At 38.9% G+C, this 19,848-nt stretch overlaps 1 protein-coding gene across 1 annotated transcript in view; it reads left to right on the top strand.

Annotated features, from left to right (window-relative positions):
* Window positions 1-10,104: 10,104 nt before the first annotated feature.
* The window catches only part of lin28b (lin-28 homolog B (C. elegans)), a gene marked incomplete at both ends in the record, with an annotated part of 62,012 nt that continues 52,268 nt past the window's right edge, over window positions 10,105-19,848 (top strand). Inside the window, 3 exons of the mRNA XM_080744976.1 lie at window positions 10,105-10,126; window positions 12,513-12,656; window positions 16,507-16,697. Of these exons, the coding sequence (XP_080601102.1) occupies window positions 10,105-10,126; window positions 12,513-12,656; window positions 16,507-16,697 (357 nt within the window). The remainder of the gene's footprint in view (window positions 10,127-12,512; window positions 12,657-16,506; window positions 16,698-19,848) is intronic.

Genomic DNA, 19,848 nt, shown 5'->3' on the forward strand with positions numbered 1-19,848 from the left:
ACTGCCTGGGGGGTGCTAAAGTGAAATATCCCTTAACTATACAACTACTCCCCTAATGTGCAATAGTGCATTTTCCTTGTCACTCGCCAGGGGGCAGTCTCTTAAAATAAATGGGTAACACGTGCTGAAAGAGAGGAGGACATTAGGTGGTTCTGACAGAGGGTACCATGTGGCTTCTCATTGACATTTTGTGTTAACTTCCACTTTGTCAATGTTAGCCATTGTAAGATGTTCAATCTCAAGTTAAACTATGATTGCTGACTCAGAATGTAAGAGTTCCCACAAGACCTCCAACAAATACAAAGTTTTGACTTGTTAAAGGCATTGAAGAGGGAATTTGTTGTATTATAGAAGTCAGTGTTAAGAATGATTGACTACCATCCTCAGCATTGTTTTTGTGATTGTCAACTGTCAATGCATAGAAAGAAATGACCTGTAGATTTGCTCTCCGTGGCATAACATTTTAGTATAAGTATGCAGGAAAAGTAAAACCACAGTGTTGTTTAATTCTTACATTTTTGGTACTTTTGGTGGGAAGTGGGTGAATAGGTGTTTGTGGGGGAAAAAAGGTTTACAGGTTGTGCAAGGGATATTTTTGTTACAAAGTTTTTGGTGAAAAGGTTAAAGCTAGTGAGTGTTTGTTCTCCATGCTCTTTTAATAAGCCAACTTCATCCAATCAGGAGATCCTATCCATTTATCAACTTCATATATAGTGCAGTGGTTCTCAACCTGTGGGTTGGTCCCCACATTATTTCGAGGGGTCCCCAGATGTTGCATATAATTATGATTCAGGGTTCCCACGGTCATGAAATTCCTGGAAATATTTTGAAATTAGAAAAATATTTTTCCAGTACTGGAAAAGTTTGGGAATTGATCAAGGGTCCTGGAAGGTTCTGGAAAAAATAGCTATGCATTGTCTTTGGTTATTGATTTTGTTAATACCTCTGAATTGAAAAATTAAACATTGGCCAAATTGTCAAATATTAGAGGCAGGAATTGTGAAAAATAACAGATCTACATGCTCACAGTGAGCATGTAGATCTGCTATTTTCACAATAACACCGTGTTATACAAACTTCCTCAACTCTTAGTGCTCGTCATGATCGAGGGGTCCCCAGTTCAAATATGATTATTTTGGGGGTCACTGCCTGAAAAGGTCGAGAACCACTGGCATACACTACCTGTCTTTGGGCATTGCACATAGGAGTAAGTGACTCATTATTGAGCTGAATTATTGTAATATAGTCCTGGAAATCGGGTAAAAAATTCTGGAAAAGTTTTGGAAATTAATTGGTAAAGATGTATGGGAACCCTGATGATTACTTTGGGGGTCAAGTCCTGAAATGTTTGAGAACCAGATTTGTCTGCTCTTTTAATCGTCATCAGTTGTTTATCCTTTATGTGATATGTGTGTGTATCTTGTATGCATGAGTTCTCTCTCTTGATTGGATAACATTGGTATCCTGACCAGGAAATCAATGTGTTTTACTAAAGAGCTCGAGAGACATTGGGAACCCCTGTTAGAGAAGAGAATTAACACTTTATTTTCACAAAAGGAAATCACCTATTACACTTTTTTTTTTACGGTTTAGTTGTCATCTAAATTCTCAGACTAATGACCATGACCTCCTTTCATTTATTTCAGGCTGTCATTTACATCTTTTTCATTTTAGTTCAGCTGAAAAGGGAAAGAGGCACCAAATGCAATTAAAACATTTTGCACAACCTTCAGTTGAGAAAGTTTATCATTAGCCGTTGATAAAAGCCTTCAACATAAAGCAAAAACTAATGGTCTGAAACCAACTATCAGTATTTAAATTATTGTAACAGGCATACCTTTATGGATCAAAATGTAATCTTATCTAAAATGGGTTTGAATGATTCCAGAGATTTCTGAAGAAGTACATTGTTACCCGAATACATGCATCTAAATATAACATGCAGTAGAATTTTGTTCTATTGTGAAAAAAATATATATATTATAAGTTGGCAGTTATTAACACAAAAAATATAATCTAATTCTATGAATACATGAATCCATAGTTGTGATTCGTTTTTGGACAATATAAAGATTCTATTCTATTTTATTTTTAAACAGTTGTCTTGTAAATGACACACTAAATCCTTTAAATAATTGTAATGTTTGCTATCACTTATCAACTGTATGTATTGTTTGCTATCATATAGCAATTACATCTTAATGCTTTCTTAATTCATTCTTATGAACACAAATCTTTGCATTACATTTTTCTAAACTAAAAAACAACTACATGATGCCAGACAATTAGGTGGATCAAAAACACAATTTCAATGACATTAAGAAATCCCTCCATTCATAGACAAAATGAAAACATCAAATTGGTTTGGAAAGTTTGTTTTTATATATTTTGATCATAAAAACAGAAGTCTTTTACACACAAAATAGTATACAACCATTTGTTTTTCTTCTTCTGATCGAGGCAACAAGTGCAGTAAACTTCTCAATGGGACTGGAATAATCAAGCATAGCAGAGTTGATTATAGGCAAATTCTACTGCAAAAAGAGACAAAAAGAAAATAAATGGTGATTTAGTTTCAAAGGTCCCAAGTAGGGTGCCGACGTTACTCAAGTTGCATTTAAAATCTTCTTGCAAATGAGACAGTTTGCTCTATTTGGCTTACATTTAATCAATGTTTTATTGGCAGATACAGCCTAAAATTCAAACGAGTTTCTATGAGTTTCCATAAACGGAATTTGAGTACGAAATAGCAGAAGGAAGCCCCCATAGTGACTTGTCATTTTACACGGCAACGTCGCTGTTTCCGATTGGTCCATCCAGCTCAAGTTTGTATCACGTCATTAACCGCGGGGAAGGAGAAAAAGAAAACTTAGGTACATTGCTATTCAAACCCTCCAGCCGCCAAGAATAAGATACGCTAACAAACACAATTTAAATAACTTTATGGGGGTTCAAACGAATTTAATAAATGCATATTTTTTTGCGCTGCTGAGGAAGGAACATATTTATTTCAGCTTGTTTTCAATCAATCTTTATGAAACAAGTGGATGTTTTGGTCGAAGTGTGTGCTCACTCACAGCCGCCTGGGGTGGACTCGATGTCCATGTCCAACCACGAGATGGCACTTTGGAGCGAGCGCGTGCGTGTGTGCGTGCGTGTGTGTGTGTGTGTGGCACTCACTGTGCAATCAGTTCTAAGATGAATGGATCTCAGTAATGTGATGTCTGAAGACAATTGTCGATGTCATTCTGGGGCTAAAAGCATAAATGAATACTGCTATATCTGTCTTCTTTGCTAAGCTAAATCGTCAGCTCACACAGGCACAGCATGGTGGGACATTCCAATTATTATCTTTAAGTTCACATCCGAGGAAAGAAATGTCCATTTCGGCCTACAGATGAGTCTTTAAGCTACTCCGGAAAAGGCGCGTTGAAATGTTTACCGATCAGAGCATGCTCGAGCCTGTCATGTTCGATTGGAGGAGCGCATGATGAGGTAAGGCGGCGTAAACCAATGGCGGCTATTGGTTTACGTCGCTATTGAATAGCCTATCGTCACTGTCGGGCAGAAACCTCGTATCTCCCAGTTTCAAACTTGTACGTTTTTTTCGCAAAGGAAGGCACTGCTTCATCACACAAGGCCATCGCACAAAAGTAGTGAAAACAGCTGATCTGTAGATCGGCTGGTTTTCACTTGTTTAAATAATTTAAAAAATATATAAATACAAAACAAACGGGTTTGGACAGTTTATGATGAGTATAGCCTATAATCGCATGGCTCTTGAGTTGAGACTTGATGTGATATGATAAGATGCCATGCAAAGACAAAATGGCATGCGGTCTCTTGTCTCTCACTACTAATACACCATTAGAAAGGCGGGTCTTTAAAGGCACCATAAAGGTTCGGCCATGTAATGTTCATTCACAACCCTGAAATGGTAGTTACAGGCTATGTGACACTGACACCTGAGCGTTATAATGACGTCAGATGGCCCAATCCCTTCTCATAGCTTTAACGTATTGAGTAGAAATATACCACGTTAGAAATACTCGGTTAAAGTAAAAGTAGTTTACTTAAAAGTAGCCTAAAAGTATTGGATCAAAATATAGGTCTAATTAAAGTATCAAAAGAAGTATTCATAATGCAGAATGGCTCATTTCAGAATAATAAATATTACTTTATTTTTTGTTAGTTATTAATGTGTAATGAATGTTGCAAGGCTAAAGGGGCTTTAACTACAGCCATCCATAGTTGAATTAACGTAATCTGTAATAGCTAATGTATTTGTTGATTTTATATTGTTAATGTCAAATTGCAAAGCAACTAAATTAGTCAAATATATGTGGTGGATTAAAAAGTACAGCAGTTGCCTTCAAAATGTAGACCTTGTGGAGTAAGTAGCCTATAGTAAATGTACTTATTTCCACCACTGCCTATATGAATTCTATGTCTTGCCTAAAATGGAGCTAGGCCTGTATCTTTTTTGTTTTCACATCATATTTGGTGTCTACACTTTGTATGGGCTATGGTCTGTCTGATTCCATAGGGTTCATAGGGTTTTATTTTTGGTTGAAAATGAATTTTGGTAGTTGAAGTAAAACTAATCAATTTTTTCAGTTATAAGTTATAAAGTATAGCAATATCATACAATATATATTGGTTACAAGTAAACGTTTTCTATTAAATGAATACAAGTATGCAACAAAAGTATTGACAGGCCTATACTTAACTGATCTAAAAGCTTGTGGCAATGCCATGTGAGCATGTAAATAGGCTAGCCAAAGTATAAAATAGGTCTTAAGTGATTAATGTATGTTTTGTTATAATAATAATCTAAATCTACAAAGGTACTTTTAACTACAGTATTGTAATCATGGGTGAGTAAAAAGTTCAAGCTTAGACATAACTGAAGTAAAGTAAAAAGAACCTAACAGTTACTTGAGTAAATGGACTGCATTACTTCCCACCACTGAACAGTAGTCACTCAGTTTAGCCAATCAACCGGTTCCCCAAATCTCATTGGTTGGGCTGTATGTGGCACCATCTTGGAAAGTTATTTCTGAAGAATCATTGACACAATGTGTGTCTACATTGATTCAGTTTAGCATTAATGTACAGCAATTAGACAAGAAAAAAACACAACAGCTTTGTAGTCCTGGCAATCATTCAGGAAATACTGGTATGTTACCATCATCACTGTCAGGTGGAAACCTTGTATGTCTCTTACTTTTCAGGAAATGTAAAAAAAAAAGAAGAAAAAAGTTCCAATGGATCCAGTGTAGTTATTATTTAGTCATAAGTTCTTGATAATACTTTTAATTGGTTCAACGGTTCATTGGTTAAAACCTACACACTTGACCATGTTTAAAAAAACAAAACACTAAAATATCAGATCTAAAAGTTCCCAACTTGTGTTTTTGCTACTTTTTGTGACACGATGAAGACAAGTAGTAGCCTAGTTCCAGAGCCTGAATCGCTAGCCACACCCCTTTAATTTTTTTGTTGAAACGAAATGTCAATTCAGGCTGAGTGTCAGGCTAGACAAGTAGGGCATTAATTTACAAAAAACTACAAGCTATGTGAATATGAACAGTTACACTGAGTATAGTTAAACTTTGGATAAGGTTTCTGAAATAAAATTATGTGGATTTTTGTTGCTATAAATGATGTCACTGTGGATTATTTTTTTTAAATTGAAATCAAAATATTTACAGTGAAGATCCTTCATATCATATAGGCCTAATTATTAACTGTAGATTTTTTTTCACCATCCAACCACCTTATCAAAAGGCAGCTATACTTTGTTTTGCAGAATTGTTTCCAAAAGCATTTATATGTGCCTTTTTATACACATTGAATTAATTATTTTAAGGCGAGACACTACAGGTGAATAGGGTAAAAAAAATAACTAATAGCTACAACTATGAAACTTTTCCATTTGATTACTTACATCAAGACTAAGATTTTTTGAATTACAAGTTTTCTGAAATTATATGTTCAGATATGCAAATGAGGCATTATATGCGCTAATAATGCCTAATTTGCATACTTTTTAGGTACATCAATCTGAAGATTGGATAATGCTAGGTTCAAAATTATTGTTTCCCTTTCTTAACATATTAGAGACAAAAAAAATTACAGAGGGGATTTTGGATATCTCTTTTTATCACTCCATAAATCATAAAATAGTGTCAACAGTCATAAAAAAAACATTTTCGCCATGTTTCTTGTGATATAATGTGATGTAAATCAGACTATGAATGATATATCAACAAACCCCTCTGTAAATATCTTCAGGATATAGATAAGAATAAAACTGGAAGGTTTGGTGTATGTGGGTGCAACTGAAGTGGAGATTTATGTACCTAAGTATGAGGAAAAACACATTTTGGGAAACGGCCTTTAAAGATTGGACACACCCCCATCCTATTCAAACCAATTGTAACTTCAAACTCCATTTTAATCATGTTAGATTAATCAAAAACACCCGTCCTCGGTTCTGGTGACTCATACTGTCCTCCTAATACGTGAGGAGGCCATGTTTCTTTGATTCATCTTTTATTTATTTTTTATTGTCTATATATATCTATATTTTGTAAAATATGTATGAAAACAAATGCTGTTAACTCGGCACTTTCACATATGAAATGAACATCTATATGTGTATTTTGAACGTTAATTTTGCATTTGTTTGAAAGAAGGCATGTTTAGGAAGCAAAATAGTAAAAAATCTCATTTTTTTACATTTTGATTTTTTACATGTTTTCACCTGCCATGTCTCCCCTTAATTAAAGAAATTCACTGAAAGTATATTCACTTTGTATCAGTAACAGCTGTTTGCTTTCTCATTTGAACCTAAACTAAAATTCAGTGGTGGAAAAAGTACTCAAATTCTTTACTTAAGTAAAAGTATCAATACTGCAATGTAGAAATACTCTGCAACAAGTAAAAGTCAGGAATTAAAAATGTACTTAAAAGTAATATAAAAGTACAAGTATCGGTATCAAAATGTACTTAAAGTACTAAAAGTAATGAAGAATGCCCTATTTCACAAGTTTTCAAATGAATGAAAATAGTGGTGAGCTTGTAGATCTGCTATTTTCAAATGGCTGAAATGTGTATAGAACTGAAGCGGTTGATGTATGTTTAATAATGAAAATCTTGGTAAGAAACTAGTAACGTTTTCAATTAGAGTAAAAGTAGGCCTACAATATTTTCCTCAGATGTATGGTAGTGGAGTAGAAGTAAAAGTATAGAAAAGTGGAAACACTTAGTAAATTAGTCAAGTAAAAATCCATCAAAACTGTACTTAAAGGGGAAGACCACCCATTTTCAATATTGAAATATGTCATTAATATACCGTAGAGGAGTTGTGTGGAAATAGAAAAAAGTTCCCCCCCTTCTGTGTTGCCTAGAACTGGAGGATTGATTTTGGGGTTTGTATTGTAAAGTACAATGTGTGATGTCATCAAGTTGTACTTTACAACACAAACCCCAAAATCAATCCTCCAGTTCTAGGCAACACAGAAGGGGGGGAACTTTTTTTCTATTTCCACACAACTCCTCTAAGGTATATTAATGACACAGTTCAATATTGAAAATGGGTGGTCTTCCCCTTTAAGTACAGCACTTGATTAAATGTACATAGTTAATTTACACCCCTGCTAAAATGTAATGGCATGATGATTCACTATGGGCGGCTATGCATGGGGAAACAAGACACATTTTGCAAACCAAATAAGTATTTTAGTAAGTCAAACATGATGTATATGACATGTGGGATTTCTACTGCTGCTAAAAGAGTAGCAAGTTATGCTTTCAGTAGCCCATGTCTCTATGGGCCAATGGGCCATGACATTAATTCCTTCCATTTTGAAGAAAAGTTTTGTTCAAAATCCCTGACTACAAGAAAGGTTTTGAATTATTTTTTAATTATTATTAACTGAAACAAACCATGCAAAAAAAGCACATTTTCCCCTGTTGTTTAAGACTTCAACTTCATTTCCACTCAAATGTCAGAATACTTTAACCAACATAACAAAATGAAACGAAACTTGTGCAAAGCTCAAAGCTATATGAGGCCGCAGCAAGATCTCGAATGTAGTTTGTTTTTTGTTGTTTGAAGAGCACCTGGCTGTGACCATGGTGTTATTTATGATGTATCTTCTTTGTCCAAAACTCTTACTTTTCATCATTCAAATTAAAAAATTGCTAAAGTAGCAGATCTGCTATACTTTTGAGACTTTTGTGTGACTGTATAGTATGATCAAGTAGGGTATGATATGTAGATGAAAGATCTACACATTTTTCAAACTTTGCTTTTTTACAATCATTGTGACCAAGTGTTGCCATGCGACACATTGCAATCTTGTGTAGATCATCTATTATTTTTTAAATATGCAACTGGTTGGTTGATGTACGTTTCATAATAATCTAAATATAAAGTAAATTGTAAATAGTTTTCAAATTGTAGTGGAGTAAAGAAAAAAGAGGGAGAGAAGAATATTTGCCTCTGGGAGTGGTGGAAAATATATATAAAGTATTGAAAAATTGACAACTATAAAGTAGAGGTAACTCAAAATTGTACCTATAAGTAGGCCTACTTGAGTAAATGTATATAGTTACTTTCCAACACTGATCTGAACCAACCATAGTGATCACCTGATTGGCTACATGGGTTTGAGGAAATGAAATATGATTCTATTTCCTATTTTTATTGCTGCTATTGGTGGAAATCTGTAGTGAAATAGTGTTTTTTTTTTAAATGACCATCTTAAATGGAATTATGGAATCCTGGAATTTGAGGTTTAATTCTGAAGAACCATTAAAAGGCCATTCTTAGGCTATAACTTTTTTTTCTTTTCTTTTCTTTTTTTCAGTGGGCATGGAACTGGTTCAGAATGTCACCGGTGGGCCGGTGAGTGGCGCTGTTTATTTCAGCCCTGGGTGAAGACTGTGCGCTCGCCTCAACACCTTCTAGAACAGAAGCTGATCCGAGGCCAGCTGAGTTGTGCCACTTGACGCAGATAATACCATGCACTGCATGGAGACTGCATCTCTACGGTAGATCTCAGATCAGCGGCTATAAGGTTTTAGGTTTTGTTCAGAGAATAAAACATTTGATATGGTTTGATGGGCAACAGACTTGACTTTTGGACAGGTGTTCTGTTGTGAATTATGATAACTGTATTGGCAATGAAATACAAAAAGTTAGTGTTTATGCGATATCATTGATGGGGATCTCTCTGCACAAAATGAGTGGGGGAGGTGAGGTATGTATTTGTAAGAAAGGAAGAGGTGGGGGAGGCTAAAAGCACATTACACCAGAAAGGATGCCACATGGTCTAAATGGCCAAATGGCTACATATAGGCTATATATATTTTTAACACTGCCGGAGAAAATGGCAGTTAAACATTGAATAGCCATATAGTCATGGGCTATATAGGCCTATTCCTGCGTTAACCTATACTTATTCTTATAATAACTGTAGCTGAAAAGACTAATTTATAATTTAAGGACTTCATGCTAGATGAAAAGAAAATGTCCTCAGTGCAAAATACATGGTCGTTGTCTCTGGAATAAGCTTAAGCTATCATTGTGTTCCATGCACAATGGACAAACTTTAATATTTTATTTAAAAGACTCAAAACATGTGGCCCTTTATGGCCAATTTTTGTCTAATTTTAGAACGTATTGTTGTAAATAACCATGTTATTTTTGGCTTTATCTCTGCAACACTCAACACTCTGAGTGCAATCTGTCACTCCCTGTCGCAAAATTAAAACAAATCTGCCTGCCTTGCACACTCATCCGCTTATGTTACAGTGTCACTATAAAATATTCATAGATGGAAAAATCGCCTTGAATTCAGCCGGTCAGTTGCTTCATGTGTGCCGGGCTTAGCCGGCAGCCAAAATCTGAAGCAACCCGCGTTTCATGTGCACTTCAAAAACGGAGCGTCGGTAAACTTTATGAACATCCGACTTTATTACCCGACACTTGTTCTTTCATCGAGGGACACTGAGGGGAAGGTTTGGTTTACCTGTAGCCTACTACTTGTCTTGCATCTATTTCATTCACACAGGGAAGGGAACTGGGTGAACATGTCCCTGCCTCCGCGCACAGGTGAGTGAAGATGAAGAATAATCCGACTGTAGCTATTATAGATCATGCAAATATTAGGAAGGAATTGACAAGTGATAAGCGTCAAATCCACGCGACATTTGACTGAACGGGAGCTTTTCGCAAAATGCAAATGGATCTACTTTATAACTGAACGACTTGATGAAGTCGGCCTGTATTGAATGCAATTTATTGATTAAATCGCCGATTATAGAGGTATTGATGATCAAATAACACGTTTAATAAACCCGCAATTTATGCGTGTGGTACAGATTGTTTAGGTTAATGCATCCGATTCTGCGTTATAGGTGCAGAAACATTGAAGATTTTTTTTTCTTTTTTTTTTGCTAATCGGATAAGAAACCCATTTATGAATTGACATGAGAGATGTGAGACAGAACGGTACTGACCTGCCATGTCCCAGCAAATTACCACGGTTTCCAGAAAATGAAAATAAAAACAGAAATCACCCGTGAACCAACTTTGTCCAACAGGCGGTTTAGAATCACTGCGTCTTGCAGCGTGAAGAAGGCGCTTCTCAGCCCCTCTCTCTGACGTCACCCGGCATTCATTCAGATATTTGGACCATGTTTACCCATGTTTGTTGGGGGTTGATTTTTTTTGTCCGAGCAAAGTTAGATCCCTGGACAAATGGTCGAGATTTATGCGCAGCGAAAAAAAGTTGTTTCCACACCTTTTTAGGCTGCATTCAAACCTCCCCAAAAAAAGATTCTCCAGGCAGGAATGTGGCTTTGGTTCATGGCCTTAAAATATGCTCAAGGCTCAAATAAATGTCAATTTCTGAATCCATAAACACTAATGTTTGCTCTGGTTGTATTCAAAAGAAAAAAAAAGGGGGACAAAATCGGTTCACTAGAATATATTTTGAGATGGAAAAAGAATCACTTTTTTGTTCAAAGCCTTTGTTGGTCATGCGGTCAAGCATGGCCACATGGCACACTATCAGCTTTTAGGAGATTGTTGTAATTTTTTTTCGTTGGTCATAAATGTTTATGAACGAAATATGCCACATGAGACGAGGTTAAAGTCCCACATATGGGTGAAAACTTTGATAAAATACAGACAGGATTCATTTATTTCCCCCTTAAAATTAATCTCTACACCAAAACAATTTAGGGGAAAATTGGAGCACAATCAACTCGCATTTCTTCCTTCGAAACGATGAATAAATAAAGGAAATAATCACCCTTTGGGACGCAAAACGTTTCAAATGTCCATTACATTCCAGTTGTTCAAAAACAGCTCTGACACGAGATGACCTGCTGCTCAGCCTTGCCATGTTTACACTTCCTTGTCGAAGACATAAAAAGTGAAGGATTGGTGGCTGGAATGCATACTCTAAACGACAAAAAAACAACCCCCTTTCCCCCAAAAACAGAAAGGAGAAAGGGATAGACGAACTCAATGAACCCTTTGAACTGCATTGACAGCAATGCAGGGTAAAGGCAAATTTCCTCTGGGAGCCTAGATGGTTGGAAGTGGGGGTTGGGTGGGGTTAGCTGGGGTGAGAGAGTCCAAAGTCTCTACTCAGAAATGTTGGTGTTCAAGTAGCTCGGGAAATCTTTCCATGTGGTCGTGGAAGTAATGAGATAGATAGATAGATAGAGAGATAGATAGATAGATAGCTTTATTATCCCAAGGGGGAAATCAGTTGCCCATGAGGCATCATAGCAGTATAAGGTTATTTACAAAGTTACAGAGAAGTAAGAAAAAAGATAAAAGAAAATAAAAAAAACAAGAACAGAGTACAGTGCATGTGCATCAGTGTGTTAGGGAATGGTTTGTGCTGGTTAAAGTCAATGCTTTGATATCACACTAGCAGAATAATCGTGTCATACAAGTTGAACAAGTTACATTGTTATAAGCTTTACTATATAACGACGAAATGTGACATAGCTCTGTTTACACAATGCTGTACCCCCTCCAACAAGATGTTTCCCTTTGCAACGGTTTTGTTGTATTTTGACACTTGCTTTGGCAATGTAAACTCATATTTTATAAATATATAAACAATAAAGCTCATTTGAATATACATAGGCCTACATTACTGAGTTTTCACAAATCCCACTTAAGGGATCAGGGACATTTAAAATAATAAAACAAATATCCTGTGTTTTCACAGGAATTTGACTATTTTGCGCGTTAATGTTGAGCTACCAATCGATCAGTTGTTTTGATTAGCAGACAGGCTACGAGTAGGCCTACCATACCGAATTATGTTCGTGACGTAGTAGGTGGGGGCCTTCGGGTCGAGCTCGCATAATAAACCCACACATAAAAAGCTCCAATATTAGCCTATACGATGATTACCGTTGACTTCGTCTCGATCAGAAATGTCCTCTCACATCTGACACCGGTATATCTGCAGCCCTGTGTGACCCAAACAGTCATTCTATGGCCACTGACTGTGGAGTGGAGTGTGGACTGGTGGTGGTGGTGGAGGCCTCTTCTACTACACGCATCTTCAAAAACAGAATGTGCGCGGGGGCTGGGTGGGTGGGATGGACTGGGGGTAGGGGTGGTAAGCTCGTGAATTCCGGAGGGTGGGCTCTCTTTGGTCGGTGGGTGGGGATGAGGTTGTTGTTGATTCATTCTTCTAACGTGTTTTCCCCCCCTTGCCCTTTCCTCCTGAGTTTCCTCATACCCCAAAGTAACCCTTGAGAACCGTCAGTGGGTGGAAAAGGTACTCACATGTTTTACTTGAGTAAAAGTATCAATACTGCAATAGGCTATAGAATAAATACTCTGTTAGGGTGCCCTCACACCAAAATACCTAGAGTGGAATCCGCCAATGCATTTCAATGAGAATGGAGCGTTTTTTTTTGCAGAAATCCTCTACTGGCAAAACATGCTCCATTCTCATTGAAATGCATTGGCGGATTCCACTCTAGGTATTTTGGTGTGAGGGCACCCTTACAAGTAAAAGTCCGGAATTCAAACTGTAGGCTACTTGAGTAAAAGTACGAAAGTATTGGCCTCAACATGTATAAAGTACCAAAAGTAAAAGCACAAAATGTTTGAAAATAGCAGATCTACAAGCTCACAACGCGCATTGTGAGCTTGTAGATCGGCTATTTTCAAATAGTGTAGGTATACAATAGGGCTAAAGTGGTTAATGTATGTTTCATAATATTGTATTTATTATTTATATCTGCAAAGTAACTAGTAGTAATTATGTTTTCAAATAATGTAGTGGTGTAAAAGTATTGGAAATTGGAAAGTAAAATACAAACAACTCAATATTGTACTGCATGTATAGTACAGTACTTAAGTAAATGTATTTAGTTACTTTTACACCACTGAGAACCGTCCTGTTGTAGAGATAGGCCCAAAAGATAAGATTGTGACACCCCCCCCCCCCCCCCCCTTCTTCTTCCGGGCTGGTTATCGATCTGCCCCAGTGTCCTTGAGTAACTGCAGCCTGTGTTAGATGGCTAGTTTGCCTGCTTCTTCCATGTGTAGCCTACTGTATTATATTAATGACATAAAGATATAAAGTGATACAATTGTAGTTCTTTCTAAGTCTAACCAAGTTGCCATTTCTTCACACATCATAGGCTATATAGCACACAGGCGGACTTGCCTGTAAGAAAATATATTTGATATTGACAGTTGGTGGACGACGACTTCACCACTTCATCGTTTGTTTTCAAGAGTTTTCCAGTCACATTCCAAAGCTCTGAGTTCAACTCTCCCCTGGTGTCCATTGTGGCGATGCTCTGAGGTGGGCTGGCTAACTAGTTACATGGTTATGACCAGGAGCTCACAAACAACTGATCCAGAATAACCTAAACTTGGACATGATGATGTCTGCTCTGGTAGATAAAGGAAGTAAATGGTGCTGGATCATTGTTGTTTTCGTGTAGGCCCAGAACAAAAAAATAACTCAAGACTATAAGATAATGTGCTTTATTTTTAAAGGGTGCAATGATAAGAGAGATAAAAGGAAAATTGTTGCTATTGTTGCATTATTATTTTAAGCAGATTCAGGTATAGGATACTGCTGTCTCTCACAACTCTGACAAATAGGCCTACATCTTAACCACTTAAACCCTACTGTGGGGTACCGGGAATAGCCCATATAGCTAGCCTACAAGCTCACCATGCATCATGTCAATAGCATGTGAGCAGCTTGTGGATCGTGCTATTTTCGCCGAATGTTCACCCCAGAATAGCCTATATGGCGGGTTCATGTGGTGTGGATGAAGATCAATGAACATCACGTGAAATCAAATATGTGGGTGAAACATGAAACTTCCAGGAGCCTTGGCTCCCACGTTAGGCTATATGTTCAGCTATAGCTTATCTAGGGAGGCTATTCTCATAAATAGGGCTGTGGTGGTATGGATTTTTAATTACTGTGGTAATAAGTCACTGTTTACCGACCGTGTCCGTATCGCGCTATCCCCCCCCCCCCCCCCCCCAGTTGTTTTGAATGAAGGAAAAAAAAATACATATAAATAATAATCGTGGTATATATATGAACATGACACTGCAGTAAGCATTATAGAGTCCGAACCGCGGTATTGCACCCAGACCAGCCCTAATTTGTTCGGGTCCTTTCTGGTCAGTTCCGTGTCCGTTTCCCTCTACACCAGTGGTTATCAAAAATTCGGGTCTATGCAGGGACCCTCGGGGTTCGGACCCGCCCGGGGGTTACAAATGGACCCTTGCAGGGTCTGCAACTTTGAGAGTGTGCAAGTGGAACCAAACTGGACCCTTACCTTAGTAGGCTATATGGGTCCATTATTTGCACACTCTCAAGAGTTATGGGGGTCCTCCTCCTTGAAATTGCTTTTGGAGGAGTTTTTGGAGAACCCCACTGCTGCTCGATCTACGCGTACACGCACCGCTCCCCGCCCTCGGAATCGTAGTGAAATTAGTAGCAAGAAAGCATGTAATTGACAAAGTCACGTGTTCAGTACGGGAACAGGCACAGCCAGCGAGCGAGCGAATGAGAGAGCAGGAGAGGGAGAGAGAGAGAGAGAGAGAGAGAGAGAGAGAGAGAGAGAGGGAGAGGGAGAGAGAGAGACAGCCAGCGATCGAGCGAGCGAGCGAGAGAGAGATCCAGCTAGAGAGGTGGTGGTGTGTACTGTGTATGAGAGAGTGTGTGTGTAAGAGAGAGGGAGAGAGAGAGAGGGAAGAGTGTGTGAGGAACAGAGAGGGAATAGTAGGGAGAGAGAGAGAGAGAGACATGACCAAATATCAAACGACAGAAAGCACGCCGTACCATGCGAGCTAAACCCGGCAGCGATGTGATCGAGGATGTCGGATTAATGGTGTGCACCGCAGAGAAGGAAGCCTTTCTATTGGAACTTGGGCGCAGAGGGTCCGCGGGGAAACATGGCCGAAGGTTATTCCGCAATTATTTCTTATGTTTTTTTTTCTCCCCTTCTTTTTTTCTCCCCCTCCTATGCAATGAGATGTAAAAACTAAAAGACCCCCCCCCTCCCTCCTCCTCGGACCCCCAGACTCATTGCACAGAAAATGAGATCGCGTGAGATTATTATTGCCGTAAAGCTTTTAAAACGATCCGCCAGCCAGGGCTATGTATACCTTTCTATATACCGCCCCATATTGACCACCGTTATGATCCATGTAATGTTTTTGCGTTGTGCATTGTTGGAGGCTTTCTTGCTCGGTTAAAAAGCTAGAGGAACCATGCGTACACCTGCCTTTCTGGGTCCTGCTTCTACTACTACTTGCAACTCAGATGAACTGGGACAGTTTTTTGAGACCTTCGACAAAACCCCCTTGCTTCCATAAGTTACAGCAGCAGCCAGCAGCAGCAGCGAGCACGCGTGCACAAGTAAAATCCTCAGTGTTAATTTAGCCCTATCCATTTGTAATCTCTCCGAGAGTGTGCGAATGGAACCAATTGGAACCGCGAGAGTCCATTTGGTTGAGGATTTTTTTCTAATTATTTGTTTTACTGTGTGCATTACTAGTGAGGTACAACCACGTCGTAGTATGTCACAGCAGCCTACAAAACAACTTTCTCTTTTTTTTTAGGAAAGGGGGGGGGGGGGGGGTGCATTGATGCACGCTCGGATCACGCATTAACTGTTCCACGCGTGACCGCCGATCTTGAAAATGGTGCATAACCGTAGTAATCATCACGGTCTTGAACTTCACTGTATTATTTTCTTTGCGAGTGGCGGGGGATTCCCCCCGTTGAGACTCTCACTCGTGGAGGAGAGACTCTCACCCCAAAGGACTGCATTTCCACTGAGTTATGTAAAAAAATAAATCAAACATAAAAAAACACAAACTGGACACGACTACAGGGGCAGCAGCCCCAATACTGTGTGTACTTATATTAACATGCAAGTGGGCTAAAAGTGGTCTTATTTGCCTTCTAGGAGGGGCGGGTAAAGGTGGCGGAGAGGACCCCGCCAAGTCCAACGAACATGAAGACCGAACCCGCACCCAGACCCTGTCAGGAGCTGGCTTCTGTAAATGGTTCAATGTACGGATGGGCTTCGGATTTATCTCAATGACCAGCAGCGACGGGAGCCCCGTCGACCCCCCTCTGGATGTTTTCGTCCACCAAGTAAGTTTCACGATGAAAATGGAAGAACTGGAACGTTTTGTGTGTTTTGCTGTTGTTGCAGATCATGGTTTGTTTGTGGACATAATAACATATAGGCTTCCTCCTCTCCTTCCGTTACATCTGTGGGAAGGTTAGGTGGGAAAGCATTACACGGTTGGACCAGAATTCGTCATGATGTGAGTTTTTAGGAAGTGTAGATAGATGAGCAAATCAAATGGCATGTTGACTACTAGTGCACTACTACACTATATAGTCCCAGTTCTGAAACGTAGGCCTACCCCCGTTTTATCCCCTTGGACTGGCGGTTGTGGTATCACTGTCTGTCTGGGAAACCGAGACACACGTCTTCTCTAATGTCTGATTAACGGTTACATTTGTATAACGTATCAGATTAGTTTCACAAGGGATTCCAGGTTGATACTCTGTAACCGTAACGCTTCCCACATAGGGGTAGAAAAAGGAAAAAAAAACATGTGAAGTTTCCTCAAAGCGACATGATTCCTTTCCCCCTCCCTCCCTCCCTCCCTCTGGACGGTGGAGGGAAGGGAGAGACATTCATGGGCTATGACACACTTATAGCCTCGTTTTCACTTGCCTCATGGACAGCATAGAGCCTGCTTGATACACTGTAAAAGTGTTCATATAAAGCCGCATGCATGCAGTCAATAACTATTATGTCCAGTCCTGCCCGGGATTCAAACCCCAGTCAGGCAATCCCACACAAGTATATTATGACCACAATGTCTGTCTTCCCCTTGACAGAATTCCCCAATTTGCCAGGGGACAGATCATTGCACTTATGAGCTCCGGGCAGAACGTAACTAGTACTGCCTAGAACAGTGGTTCTCAAACCTTTTGGCCTTCAGTACCCCCTTTTCCTGATTGCTGAATCCAAGTACCCCCTTTAATCGACTACAACATTTTAAATAGAAAATACTAACATCAAAAGTCCAGTTTTGATGTCAATATGTTGAAAAGGCCTGTTTTCTATTCAGTAACACATATTACTTAATTTGGTTTAAGCTTTATGGAGCAGGACATTCACATACATTTGTCAATGTTTTGTCATAAAACATAACTGTGAAATACATGTTTCTATTTCTCTCAAGTATCCCCTGTAGTACCTCTGCGTACCCCTAGGGGTACACGTACCCCCATTTGAGAAACACTGGCCTAGAACCTAGTGCTCAACTCGTCCTGCTGGACCCCATTGGTCTAAATTCCTCCATGGAAGGATAAGGAGACAAGCCTCCAACCACTGCGGATGCTAGCTATATTGCATTAACGTACTCTACCATAGGCTACAGATTGGTTGAAATAACAGTTTATTCATTCAAATAAGTACCAGATTGCAGCTCTAAGTCAGTGTACAAACATCCATAGATGAACACTGAGGATTTCACTGTCTGTGAATGTAAAAAAAACAACAACATTGAAACAAGAAAAGCCCAGTGGCTCCTTGTGACATTATGAGCACAGATGACCGTGGTACATGCAGAGGGAGGGCCCTTGTTTTTGTGTCACTTGTTGATGTTGACAGTAATTGCACAGCACTTTGTGGTCATGTTCACTGATTTGAAGGTAACAATGGTTGCTGGCATCATGAGCCATGTGTCCTATACTGTATTGACCCCCATGCTGTCTTGTGATCAATCTGAAGCAGAAGCTAGCCTGTTTAGCGTGGCAGATGTTTGATTTATTGTACATCGGGTGCTTGTTGGTTCACAGTGGCCTTATTTTCGTCTTGTTTCGCCGCAAACAAAGAGCAGTTGATTCCTCCTTTGAACTCCTCTCTCTGCCGTTAAATCGCCTTTTTTACGGTCCTATAAAGTGCCTTTAAAGACTGGAGGAGGAATGAGAGGGGATGAGGAGAGTCATTTTCACCATTTCATTTTCGCACCCGCCCAGAGAAGAGGTGCTTTTATTGTGGCCTTACAGGATAGCATATAGTATATCAAACCGGGGAATATTGTGGCTCAGATGAGACACGGAGCACGGCTATCTTTCTCAAAATATATGTTGCATACAAGTGAAGCGGTTTGCAGTGATGAACTGAGGTGCATGACGCTATACTTGAAGCTAAAACGGTTTGATCTCACCGTGCTGCTGCAGTGCTGCATGGTGCATACACCCCCACTTGCTGTTTTGTTTACATTTCAAACTTCCTGTCTAGTTATGATGTAAGATGCACTTCTGGAGATATGTACCATTTACCTTTTTAAAATGCCTAAATCATTTTACCTTTCCTAACATCTTGGGAAAAGGGAAGGGAACACAGTGTTTCTTTATCCAAGTTTCCACTGTGTGGTGGTGTGCTATGTCTTAATTCAATCTACCTTCATTTATCTTCTTTATGATGCTTATTATGTGTGCTCTGCTGATGGTGCTGGTTTGTGAATGTTTAGTAAATGAATGAACGAAGACTGACTCTGCAAAGTACGCGTGTGTGGGTAATGCAACCCATTGCCATGTTGTTTTTGGAAGTGGTATAAATGCCTTTTATACTGTCATTTTAACCACATGAATGCATCATGCCTTACATTGTTCTGACTGGTCATACTGGCTTTAGATGGCACATTTATAGGTCTGATGGTGAAACAGATTTTGGAGGGTCAAAGCTGATGTTTTGACCGATATACTGTATTTTAAGTACATTTTGTAATATATATATTTTTTAATTTGACTAACGTGACTATTTGAAAAACTTAAACATTTTAAGCAAAAAATAACTTTTTGAAAATGTTTGCCCTTAATGACATATCCAAAATAGCGACACCAGGTTGAAAGTTGGGGCATATTGACTGCATATTGACATATTTTTGTAGTTGAATGGCCCATTTATCGCCCACACCGGTATATCGTTATGGCTCTAGTCTGCTCTCAGTCAAATGAATCAGGCCAGGGTGAAGGTTGAGACATGGGAAAGAACGTACAGAGCCCTAGCTCAACTCAAACAAACAATGTCTGTCTCAGCTATTTGTAACTTTGGGGAGAGACCCTTGGTGTGGCACAGGTTTCACTAGAAAACATTTTTCAAATCCATGATGAGATTTGAGATGATTAGCCTGGGTATGTCTATAGCAGTTACCAGCAATGTTGACAATATTCTAGCATTATGATGATTTGGGTTGAGGGTTCCTTATTTGAATCA

Source organism: Nannobrachium achirus (genome assembly GCF_963921795.1).
Source record: "Nannobrachium achirus genome assembly, chromosome: 16".
In the NCBI taxonomy this organism is placed as follows: domain Eukaryota; kingdom Metazoa; phylum Chordata; class Actinopteri; order Myctophiformes; family Myctophidae; genus Nannobrachium; species Nannobrachium achirus.